This window comes from Trachypithecus francoisi, unplaced genomic scaffold, assembly GCF_009764315.1.
Source record: "Trachypithecus francoisi isolate TF-2019V2 unplaced genomic scaffold, Tfra_2.0 Lachesis_group14, whole genome shotgun sequence".
Classification (NCBI taxonomy): Eukaryota; Metazoa; Chordata; class Mammalia; order Primates; family Cercopithecidae; genus Trachypithecus; species Trachypithecus francoisi.
In genome coordinates, this window is record NW_022681459.1 from 55,274,024 (window position 1) to 55,287,001 (window position 12,978).

General features: G+C 49.5%; 1 protein-coding gene across 2 annotated transcripts in view; it reads left to right on the forward strand.

The window, feature by feature from the left end:
- CERK (ceramide kinase) overlaps nt 1-12,978 on the forward strand; it is a 56,269-nt gene that overhangs the window by 10,784 nt on the left and 32,507 nt on the right. For both annotated transcript variants that reach the window (XM_033233550.1, XM_033233551.1), the window contains exons 2-3: nt 6,746-6,859; nt 7,562-7,684. In XM_033233550.1, coding sequence (XP_033089441.1) covers nt 6,746-6,859; nt 7,562-7,684 — 237 coding nt within the window. The remainder of the gene's footprint in view (nt 1-6,745; nt 6,860-7,561; nt 7,685-12,978) is intronic.

Sequence of the window (12,978 nt, forward strand, 5' to 3'; positions counted from 1 at the left end):
GCGGAGGTCAGTGTGGCCTGTGCCACTTCTCCTGGACCTCAGCATCCCCTGCACTGTGTGTGGGTATGATCCACAGACTTCCACACTGGACTGGGCACTGCTCCAGTGGGCACAGTGGGCAGTGGCCTGCTCTCTCACCCACTTCCTTCTGCCGGCTCTCACGTGGCAGCTTGCTTTAGTGGAGAGTCCCAGGGACAGCTGCGCCCTTGGCTGTGAACTTGCTTTTGTCTCATTGCGTATCCCCGAGAGGCGAAAGATATCTGGGACCTCCCGTCGACTGCGTGAGGTCTGGAGCGGCGCATTCCACCACCTCGCCCCTGCCCTGCCGTGAGCATGCTCACACATGTGTACCCATGTCACTGGCAGACACTCAGTGCTCCTGTGACACACGGGAAACCTGTGCGCCCTCCTGCTGGACGGGAGGCCGCTGCGCATGGCTCAGTTTGATCCAGGAACTTCTAGTGTCAAAACTGATTGACAGCAGGCACTGTTTTCATCTGTGAGTCACCAGCGTGAAATACATTTGATTTTAGTGGATCACTACAAGCTCTAAAAAACACAGAGAACAGAATGGAAAAAGAAGCAACTGGAAACCAGCGTGCTCTCAGCTGCCCCAGCAGGCATCCCCCGGGCTGTGGCAAATGCTGCAGCGGTCTGCAGAGAGGGAGCCAGCAAACACGTGAGCTGCCCAAGAACCAGGAGGCCAGGCTCACTCGCTGACGTGGCATTTGATTTCTCTGGAATGTGATGGCCATTTGATCATTACCTTTATTGGAGAGCTCGCTGCATGTCAATATGGTCACCGTGGTGTCTCGTGGGCAGGAGAATTTATCTCTGTCAGCAAAAGAATAGGAAGGTGCCCCAAATTCCCACCTTCCGCCCTTTGCAAGATGTTCCCACAGCGTCTGTCCAGCCGGGTCAGGTGTGTTTTCTCCCGCGGGTGCTGTGGCGTGTCCACACACTACATGCTGTTCGGGGATGCCGCTTGGAGCCGGTACATTGAGACTCACCCTCGGAGGGCAGTTCCTTCTGCTTCTGGAGAATCGTCTGCATTCTCCTGTGTGCCAGCCCTCGGTGGCCCCACTGCCGTCCGCATGACCTGCCCTCAGATGAGCAGGCGACAGCTCTCCACCCGGCGGACGCTGGCGAGCGTTTCCTGAGCCCCCGCAGGGAGCTGCTCTCCATTTGTTCAGATTCTTGGCCTGGTTCTTTGTTTCCTAATTAGAAATGAGAGTTTCGAAGACTCGGGCGTAATGCCCGTGACACACCAAGGTGAGGAGAGCGGGAGAAGGGGTGAGTGCTGCCCGGCCGGAGGCGCCGCACTGTGGAGTCCTCCGCTTAACACAGGGACAACGGCCTGAAGGAGGCAGAGCCTCCATCTCGAGCCCAGCCTTTTTTTGTTTTGTTTTGTTTTGTTTTTGAGACGGAGTCTCGCTCTGTCGCCCAGGCTGGAGTGCAGTGGTGCGATCTCGGCTCACTGCAAGCTCCGCCTCCCGGGTTCATGCCATTCTCCTGCCTCAGCCTCCCGAGTAGCTGGGACTACAAGTGCCCGCCACCACGCCTGGCTAATTTTTTGTATATTTTTAGTAGAAACGGGGTTTCGCCATGTTAGCCAGGATGGTCTCGATCTTCTGACCTCGTGATCTGCCCACCTCAGCCTCCCAAAGTGTTGGATTACAGGCGTGAGCCACTCCGCCCAGCCGAGCCCAGCCTTTTTGACAAGAAAGGAAGCCATCATTTATCAGACATTTTTGTGCTTGAAACTTTTTCACCCTTTATCTTACTACAGTTTCTTTTTTTTTTTTTTTTTTTTTTCTTGAGGCGGAGTCTCGCTCTGTCGCCCGGGCTGGAGTGCAATAGCCGGATCTCAGCTCACTGCAAGCTCCGCCTCCCGGGTTTACGCCATTCTCCTGCCTCAGCCTCCCGAGTAGCTGGGACTACAGGCGCCCGCCACCTCGCCTGGCTAGTTTTTGTTTTTGTGTTTTTTTTTAGTAGAAACAAGGTTTCACTGTGTTAGCCAGGATGGTCTTGATCTCCTGACCTCGTGATCCGCCCATCTCGGCCTCCCAGTTTACTACAGTTTCTAAAACCCCTGTGGGGTTCATCATTCCACCCCCTTTACAGCCGTGCTCCAGGCTTAGCGGCTTACTCGCGGTAAGACAGCAGCCGCATGCAGGCCAAAGCCACGCCAAGTCCAGCCACTCGTCGCCGCCTGGGGAATGTGTTCCCGCCCTGGCCGCACCACTTCAGGTCTCCTGAGTCAGCAAGGAAGCCCTTGTCCTGAGCCCTACCCAGTGCAGTTGACCCCGAAACAACGTGGGAGTCAGCGCCCCAGCCCCGTGCAGTTGAAAACTTTTGACTTCCCCAGCACTTAACTACTAACAGCCTACTGTTGACTGGATGCCTTGCGATAACATAAATAGCCGATGAACACATATTTCCTATGTGGCCTGAATTATATGCTGTATTATTACAATAAAGTAAGCTAGAGAAAAGAAAACGTGGTTAAGAAAACCCTAAGGAAGAGAAAATATGTTTACTATCCGGCAAGTGGAAGTGGATCGTTACAAAGGGCTCCATCCTGGTGGTCTTCATGTTGAGTGGGCTGAGGAGGAAGAGAAGAGGAGGGATCGGTCGTGCTGTCTCAGGGGTGGTGGAGGCGGACGAGATGGAGGAGGTGGAAGGGGAGGCAAGAGAGGCAGCTGAGCTCAGTGCCACTTTTATTGAAAAATCCAGCTGGGTGCGGTGGCTCATGCCTGTAATCCCAGCACTTTGGGAGGCCGAGGCGGGCGGATCACCTGAGGTCAGAAGTTCGAGACCATCCTGGCCAACATGGTGAAACCCCGTCTCTACTGAGAGTACAAAAGTTAGCCGGGTGTGGTGACAGGCTCCTATAATCCCAGCTGCTCAGGAGGCTAAGGCAGGAGAATCGCTTGAAACCAGGAAGCGGAGGTTGCAGTGAGCCGAGATCACGCCACTGCACTCCAGCCTGGGCGACAAGAGCAAGACTCCGTCTCAAAAAAAAAAAAAGAGAAATGAAAACTCCCCATGTCAGTGGACCCTCGAAGGTTAAGCCCATGTTGTTCAGAGGTCAGCTATATTCTTCTTTTTTTTTGTTTTCCTGAGACTGAGTCTCACTCTGTTGCCCAGGCCGGAATGCACTGGTGTAATCTCGGCTCACTGCAACCTCTGCCTCCTGGGTTTAAGCAACTAATGCCTCAGCCTCCGAGCCTCCGGGGTAGCTGGGATTACGGGAACACACCACCATACCTGGCTAACTTTTGTATTTTTAGTAGAGATGGGGTTTCACCACGTTGGCCAGGCTGGTCTCGAACTCCTGACCTCAAGTGATCCGTCTGCCTCAGCCTCCCAAAGTGCTGGGATTACGGGCGTGAGCCACAGTGTCCGCCCTGTGTTCTTATTCTTGACATTCCTCAAGCTGTGCAGACAAGATTGGATTTTATTCCTCTATTAACTTTCCTGTCCGTTTTTAGAGACAATAATTCCATTTATTAATCTGTGTAAAAGGAACACGTGTGTAAACGAATGACGCCCGCTGGCATCTGTTTCTTTTTCTCACACCAGAGGAGCAGGCACACCTTGCTGCAGGTCCAGTGTGGCAGAAGGTACCTGGACTCACCCCACAGTGTCCTTGGTTCAGTCTCTTGTCCTGTCCTGAACACTTGTAGTTATTCAGTCATACTCAAGTGGGATCATCATCACTCCACCCAGAGTGGCCACCCTCTCGCAGCCGCTCGCCCTCTCCCTCCCAGCAGCCTCTGCCTCTTCCCAGCTCCTGCCCCTGCGTCGCCTTCCTCCACCCACAGGGAATCCTCTGAACCCTGACCCTGACGTTGACACTGTCCCCGCCCCTGGGCCTGCGTCACTCCTTCCGGCAGGACCTGTGTGGACCACCTGGCCTCATGCTGGCACCCCTGGCACGGCATGGCCTGCAGCCTGGTCCGCATGGCGAGTCCCTTCCTGGGCTCTTGGAGTCTGTGGGACTGAATGTGCAAGGCTGAAAGTTAGTAACCTGTGGACTCAGGTGACTGTCCTGGAGTCACTCGTAACTTACTGTGCTATCTGTTGTGCAGTTTCCTAAACCAGTCCATCAGATGTTGGGGAACTAATCTGACTGCTGACTCTCAGACCATGGCTTGTTCCCACTGCCTGTCACCGCTTCGTATCAGACAGCCATGGTTGTGGTTATCCACAGGCACTAGCAGGTCCCGAAGCCTGCGCCCAGCGGTCCAGGAAGATCGCAGTGTGCACTGTCATATCCATAGGTGGTGAATTCCTGACTCACTGTCTGTGTCATTGAACCCTGCCCCGAGCGTGACCCGTGCTGGGTCCCGGAGCTGCAGAGGCCTGGCATTAGCTCTGTCTCATAGGACGAGGATGCCATGGCGTCAGGTGCACTCACAGGGTTTCAGTGCCATGGTCACGTCCCTGCACGACGGGGGGGGCAAGGCCAGCACCTCAAGAAATAGGGGGTGGTTAAAGAGGCGAGCCGTGCCAGACGAGAAGAGCCACATCTGAAGGCTGGTGGCGGAGACAGGGAAGCTGATTCACGTGCGGGTGTCTGAGATGCCCTGAGATCCCGCGTGGCTGCCCTGTATGGATGCCAACCCGCAGAGCGGAGAGGGGCCTGGAGCATCAGGGTTCAGGGTTCTAAGGGAGAGGAGAATAAGAAATGGGTGGAAATTGTGTTCTAGAGTCACAGCCTCGAGGGCAAGATGGGAAGCCAGGGCCTGGTGTGGTAGTTCATGCCTGTAATCCCAGCACTTTGGGAGGCTGAGGTAGGCGGATCATCTGAGGTCAGGAGTTCGAGACCAGCCTGGCTAACATGGCGAAACCCCATCTCTACTAAAAATACAAAACTTAACAGGGCGTGGTGGTGGGCACCTGTAATCCCAGCTACTTGGGAGGCTGAGGAGGGAGAATCACTTGAACTAGGAGGTGGAGGTTGCAGTGAGCCGAGATTGCGCCACTGCATTCCAGCCTGGGCAGCAAGAGCAAAACTCCATCTCAAAAAAAAAAAAAGGTGGGAGGCCAGGAGGGAGGCCCAGTTGGGGTGCACTGGAGGGTGGGGTCCCTAAGAGTCTCTCTGGACCCCACATTCTATACCCAGGAGCAGGATGCACACGGACACCTCCTGGGATCTTGAAACCTCCATTCTCCAGCCAGACTTCTTCCTCTGTAACCCTCTCCCCAGCAAGTCTGCTCCCCTGGGGCTGGCTTCACTTCAGAGGGAATCAGGAGGCCCCACTACTGACTTTTCAAGGGTTTCTGCCGTGATCAAAGGCCCAGTTCAGTCACTACCCTCTTAGATTCCTAGAACTTAATTTCCATGGGCAACAACTTTAAAAATGATGCAAAATTACTACAAATGTTATAGCATTCCTTTTTGCATTTAGTTACAGCAAAAATATAGTATTTTAGCTATATTGCAGGTTTTATAGCCAACCTAGGAAGCTAACCACAAATTAGAACGTTCTTCTGTATAAAAATATATCATACATGCCTAACAATAATTCCAGAATAAGCTTTTAGAAGCCAGCTTGCTCAAACTTGGCTTTGCTGTCTTCAATCCCATGCTCTCCTGGACAAGTTCTTTCAGGCCTTGGACTTCAGTTAGCCGTCACCTCCCATGGCTCTGCTCCCAGCCCAGAACTTTCTTTGATGTGCAGGCCTGTAATTGCAGCTGCCCACCAGATGAACATGCCCCAGGTGGCTCCAGTGGAATTGGCCCTTCCTGGTTCCCAGGGTGGAGTATGTCCGGTGCTGTCATCCCCTGGGTCCCTGGAAGTCCCCCCGCACTCCAGTCCCGCCACACTTGGGCTCTGCCTCACTTGCACGCTCCGTGGTTCCAGCTGTCCCGGGTCCTGTCACGTGTCTCCCTCCCACTTGGATTTCCGAACCAGACACAGTCCTGCAGACAGAGGCCGTGTCTTGAGCATGTTTCCCCAAATTTAAGATGGTAGCTGGCCCAGAATGGTCAGCATTTGCTGCTTGAATGGCTGAGCAAATTGTGTGAAAAATCGCAGCTTCCATCTGGTGACTCGGCTGAATAAAACATCGCGCCGTCTGGTAACATTGAGCTGCCCGCAGTTATTTAGCTCTGAGTTTAAAAGTGACCTATAACCATCCTTTTTATTTTTTGATTAAAAAAAAAATTTTTTTTTTTGAGACACAGTCTCGCTCTGTCGCCCAGGCTGGAGTGCAGTGGCTACATCTCAGCTCACTGCAAGCTCCGCCTCCCGGGTTTACTCCATTCTCTTGCCTCAGCCTCCCGAGTAGCTGGGACTACAGGCGCCCACCACCTCACCCGGCTAGTTTTTCGTATTTTTTAGTAGAGACGGGGTTTCACCGTGTTAGCCAGGATGGTCTCGATTTCCTGACCTCGTGATCCACCTGCCTCGGCCTCCCAAAGTGCTGGGATTACAGGCTTGAGCCACCGCGCCCAGCCAAAAATTTTTTTTTTAGTATTTGGAAATGGGGCCTTGTGCTGTTGCCAGGACTGGAGTGCAGTGGCACCATCACAGCTCACTGAACTCCTGAGCTCAAGCGATCCTCCCTCCTCAGCCTCCCAAAGTACTGGGATTACAGGTGCACACCACCATACCCAACCTGAATATCTAATGAGAATATTAAAGCAGAATATTCTCAGCTTCTTGGAGTTGGACTGATTTTACCTGTGTTGATTCTGATGAATTTATTGACAGAAGGACGTGGTGTTTTACAGATGCCTGCTCTGTGCCTGTATCTGAGATCATCGCCGTTGAGGAAACAGACGTTCACGGGAAACATCACAGCAGTGGAAAATGGCAGAAAATGGAAAAGCCTTATGCTTTTACAGGTGAGAGAGCCTAAATGTCTTCTCCCAGTCTTCATTAATTCTATGTAGATTACACGAGAGGGAACTTTTTTGTTACTAGTTTAACAAGCTCAATGCGTTGGTTTATCTTTATGAAATCTTCCCATTTTTTTTTTCCCAAATGCTACCTTTAGTTAATGTTTTAGTTAATGGTCATTTTTTCCCGTATTTTTATTTATTTATTTATATTTTGAGATGGAGTTTCGCTCTTGTTGCCCAAGCTGAAGTGCAATGGCGTGGTCTCGGCTCACTGCAATCTCCACTTCTTGGGTTCAAGCGATTCTCCTCCCTCAGCCTCCTGAGTAGCTGGAATTACAGGCGCCTACCACCAGACCTGGCTGATTTTTTGTATTTTAAGTAGAGACGGGGGTTTCACCATGTTGGCCAGGCTGGTCTTGAACTCCTGACCTCAGGTGATCTGCCCGCCTCAGCCTCCCAAAGTGCTGGGATTACAGGTGTGAGTCATCACATCGGCCCTTTTCCCTTATGTGACTTAAAAGGTTTGAAAGATAGGATGTTTTTTCTAATATACCTTGGAAGTTACTCACTCATTAGACGGTACGAGAACCCCTGGGGAATTTCAGTTAGGAACCTATAATTCGCTGCATTTGGTGCATATTCACTTGAGGTTTTGTCAGGGACGCTGCAAACCTTGCACTAATGAGCGTGTTTGCTTCTGTGCAGTTCACTGTGTAAAGAGAGCACGACGGCACCGCTGGAAGTGGGCGCAGGTGACTTTCTGGTGCCCAGAGGAACAGCTGTGTCACTTGTGGCTGCAGACCCTGCGGGAGATGCTGGAGAAGCTGAGTACGTGTGTGTTTGGACTGAGAGACAGGATGGCCGTGGTGGCACGTGCGTGCCTGATTGGGTGATCTTCCGGACATGTCTCCCCCTTTCATGGCCATACTGCAGGTGGACATGATGAGTCAGGCTGACTTAATTTCTCATTAGCTGACCAGCCCAGTGAGTGCAAAGGGCATGGGCTCTACAGCCTGGAACCTGGCATAGAGTCCAGCCCCCTGCTCACTAGCCAAGAGGCCTGGGGGCAGGTCACTTACCCTTCTGAGCCTCAGTTTCTCTTTCTGGAAGTGAGGATGGTAATAGCTTTAACATTCGAGGTGAATGTGAGAATTAAACTGGACCCATGGGGGAATACAACTCATATCTGTCTGGGATGTGTCCATATCTTTTTTTTCTCTTTTCTTTTCTTTTTCAAGATGGAGTCTTACTCTGTTGCTTAGGCTGGAGTGCAGTGGCGTGACCTCAGCTCGCTCCAACCTCCACCTCCTGGGTTCAAGTGATTCTTCTGCCTCAGCCTCCCGCATAGCTGGGACTACAGGCATGCGCCACCATGCCTGGCTAATTTTTGTAGTTTTAGTAAAGATGGGGGTTTCACCAAGTTGGCCAGGCTGGTCTTGAACTCCTGATCTCGAGTGATCTGCCCACCTTGGCCCCCCAGAGTGCTGGGATTACAGGCACGAGCCACCATGCCCAGCGAGGGATGTGTCCACATCTGAAATGTAGTAGGAGCCTGGAGCCGGGTGGGTTAGTTATTGCATGCTGAGTAACAAGACTTTGTCACCCTTAAAAAGTAGTAGGATGAGTAGAGACATAATCTGTACACCAAACCCCCATGACATGCACTTTACCTATATAACAAACCTGCACATGTACTCGTGAACTTAAAAGTTTAAAAAAAGGAACATATGGTTCACACACACACACACACACACGCAAAGTAGTAGGTGTTCATTCATTTTGTATTCATAACACTATTTCATGTTGTTTGCTTATAACCTTAATAAACACTTTTTTTTGAGACAGGGTCTCGCTCTGTTGCCCAGGCTGGAGTGCAGTGGTGTGATCTTAGCTCACTGCAACCTCCACCTTCCAGGCTCAAGTGATCCTCCCACCTCAGCCTCCTGAGTAGCTGGGACTACAGGTGTGTGCCACCACGCCTGGCTAATTTTTTTGTATTTTTTTGTAGAGACAGGGTTTTGCTGTATTGTTCCGTCTGATTACATACTCCTGGGCTCAAGCGATCTTCCCACCTCAGCCTCCCAAAGTGCTGGGATTACAGGTGTGAGCCACTGAGCCCAGCCAATACAGCCTAAATGGCATGTATTTAGGTTAGTTTTATGTATCTTTGAATGAATTTAGCATCTATATCAAGAAAGTGAATTTCAGTTTATTAAAAGGAGGCATTCCCATATATCCACTTCAGAGCATCATCCTTGCTTGAAAGAACCCTCCTCTTGATTACAACTGGGGCGGGAGGACCTGTGTTTCCACACATCCCTGTTTAATCCTGGGGGACTTGGCCTCCACCACCTGCTGTCGTGACAAGCGCATCCTGACCATCCTCACATCTCAAACCACCACAAACCCTGTTCCTGTGCGTGTCGTTGCACACTAGGCTGTTCAGAAAAGCGCGTCCGTTTCTCCCGCCTTCCCCTCCTCTTTTTGTCTCTTGACTCCCCCCTTTCTGTCCATCCTGCTTTCTCTTTCCCTTTCCTCCCATCAAACCTGTTTTCATGAGACTTTGGGTGATTGGATTCCAGACCTGATCCTATAGGTGCAGACTCCAAGAGAAAGTTCTCTGAACCCTGCCTTCCACTGGAGAATGTGTGTTCATTTTCATCTTTATAATTGTGCATTTGGTATAGTCTACTTGTATCTAAAAATTGTATATGATTCTATTGTTTCAGCTATTCTGCATTTTTAACTTCTAACCCTGTTATCTGTTTCAGTGGGTTTTTTTCTTTGTTTTGTTTTTGTTTTTTGAGACGTTCTCACTCCATCTTCCAGGCTGGAGTGCAGTGGTGCAATCTCGGCTCACTGCAAACTCCTCCCAGGTTCAAGCAATTCTCCTGCCTGAGCCTCCTAAGTAGCTGAGATTATAGGCGCCCACTACCACACCTGGCTAATTTTTATATTTGTTGTAGAGATAGAGTTTCGCCACATTGGCCGGGCTGGTTTCCAACCTCTGACCTCAAGTGATCCGCCTACTTTGGCCTCCCAAAGTGCTGGAATTTCAGGCTGTTTTAGTGTTTGATCTCACTCTGAGTGTGCGCTGGGTGAATTTTCTTGCTGAACACACTTGTGTAGCCAGCACCCAGATAAAGGAGCAGAATATTGCCAGCTCCAGGGTCCCCCACCGTGCCCCTGTGGTCATGACTCCCCAAAGGGGAACCACTGCCGCAACTTCTAAACAACTAAGTTCATTGTTGTACTTGATAGAAATCAGATCATACGGTATGAACCCTTTTGTGCCTGGCTCTTGGCTCAACGTGACACTTGTGAAGTTTTCCACGCTGTTTTCCACCATGGTGGCGAGTGTTAGTACTCTTGTGTAAGTTTTCCACGCTGTTGCGTGGGGCTGCCATTTGTTCATTCTCTAGGCTGTATGGTATTCCATGATGTGAATGTTACGGCCATTTATTCACCCATGGTACTGCGGCTGGTCATCTGGACAGCTTCCTGATGCGGGCTGTCATGAACAGTAGCATTGTGAACATTCTAGAGCATGTCTTTTGCACCCATTTGCATTTCTCCTGGGTGCATACCTGGGAATGGAGTTGCTGGGTTGCATGAGTTTGTTGCATGTGTTGACTTCAGCAGACGCTGCCAGCCTGCATTCCACCCTCAGGGTGCGGGAGTTCTGGTTGCCCCACATCTTAGCCACACCTTTACATCTTAGCTGTGGTGGGGAGTGTTAGTAGTCTTGCACTGTGGTTGTAGTTTGCATTCCCTAATGGTTAATTAGAAACACATTCATTTGTTCATGGGCCATTCGGATATCCCTTTTTGTGAGGTTCTGTTCAAGTCTTTTGTGCATTTTTCCGTTTGGTTGTATCTTTTTCTTTTTTTTTTTTTTTAGACAGAGTCTTGCTTTGTTGCCCAGGCTGGAGTGCGGTTGCGCAATCCTGGCTCACTGCAACCTCTGCCTCCTGGGTTCAAGCGATCCTCAGCCTCCTGAGTAGCTGGGACTACAGGCCACAGGCGTGCACCACCACGCCTGGCTAGTTTTTTGTATTTTTTAGTAGAGACGGGGTTTCGCCACGTTGGCCAGCCTGCTCTTGAACTCCTGGCCTCAAGTGATCCACTTGCTTTGGCCTCCCAAAGTGCTGGGATTATAGGCGTGAACCACTATGCCTGGCTGGTTGTATCTTTTTCTTAATGATGTATAGAAACTGTTTACATATTGTGGATCTGAATCTTTTATTGAATTTATGAATTACATAAATTTATGTAATTCATAAGAATTACCCATTCTGTAACTTGCCTTTCAATCTCGTATATATATATATATATATTTTTTTTTTTAAGAAATAGAGTCTTGGCTGGGTATGGTGGCTCACGCCTGTAATCCTAGCACTTTGGGAGGCTGCAGCGGGTGGATCACCTGAGGTCAAGAGTTCAGGACCAGCCTGGCCAACATGATGAAACCCCATTTCTACTAAAAATACAAAACTGAGCCAGGCATGGTGGCACACGCCTGCCATCCCAGCCACTCCAGAGGCTGAAGCAGGAGAATCACTTGAACTCTGGGGGCGGAGGTTGCAGTGAGCTGAGATCACGCCACTTCCCTCCAGCCAGGGTGAAAGAGCAAACGTCTGTCTCAAAAGAAAAAAAAAAAAAAGGGAGATGAGGTCTTGTTCTGTCACCCAGGCCAGAGTGCAATGTTCACTGCAGCTTTGAACTCCTGAACTCAAGCAATGCTTCTGCCTCAGCCTCCCAAGTAGCTGGGACTACAGGCACACGTCACCATGCCTGGCTAATTTTTTGAAAATGTTTTCAGAGATCTGGGGTCTTGCTGTGTTGCCAGGCTGGTCTCAAACTCCTGGGCTCAAGGAATCTTCCCACCTCAGCCTCCCAAAGCATTGACATTACCAGGGTGAGCTACTATGCTCGGCCTATTTGTATGATTTCAAAAACTTTCTGGTAAGCTTGTGTCCTATTGAAGACATCTTTGTCTACTCCAAAGTCATGAAGACGTTGTATTCTCCAAGCTGTATTGTTTTCCGCTTCACATTTAGATCTACATAACCCATTTGGAATTCATCTTTCAGTACAGTGTGAGGTGAGCAGTCAAGGTTCATTTTCCTCTTTCTTTTTATGTATTCATTTTTTCAAGACAGGGTCTCACTCCGTCACCCAGGCTAGAGTGCAGCCGTGCGATCATAGCTCACTCTGGCCTTGAAATACTGGGCTCAAGCGATCCTCCTGCCTCAGCCTCCCAAGTAGCTGGGACTACAGGCACGAACCACTGTGCCCAACCTAGTATTTTCATTAAATATATACATCTGGTTGACCCTGTAGCATTTATGGGAAAGTCTCCTTTTTCCCTACTGCACTGTTTTTTTTTATTGTTTGTGTATAGAAATGTGATTGAATGGTGTATTTCACCTTGCATTCAATGACCTTGCAAAGTTCACTTATGGGTGCTAATAGTTTGATGATTATTTTAGATTTTTGTCAAACACAATCATGTCAGCTGTGCATAATAACAGTTCTGTTTCTTCCATTTTAATTCTTCTCTCTTTTATTTCTTTTCCTTACGTTTTTGCCCTGGCTTGGACCAACACAGGGGTGCTAGCAGCATCCTTGTCTCAGTTCTGATCTCAGGGGAAAGGTTTTAGTGTTTCACCATTAAGAATGATGTTTCTTAGGTTTTTAATATATTTTAAAAATCAGATTAAGACAGAATTTCCTTTTAATCCAACTTTTCTGAGAGTTTTGTTTTTTTTACGTGGAGAATAGGTATTTAATTTGATAAATGTCTTTTCTGCATCAATTGAGATGATTGCATGACTTTCTTCCAGTTAATTTGTTGAGTTACATTAATTTCTCATTATCGCATTCCTGGAGTGAACAAACCTCTCTTGGTTGTGATATAGTACTCTGTTTATGTATCACTGGATTTGACTTGTGGATATTGTGTTTAGGATTTCTGCACGTAGGTTCAGGGGAGGGATGTCTGAACGTGAGCCCCCTTCTGATAACATCCTTGTCTGGTTTGGTTCCCAAGGCCACAGTGGCATCATACAAAGAGTTCATATATGTTTGTTCTTTTCTGTTCTCTGGAAGAGTTCCTATAA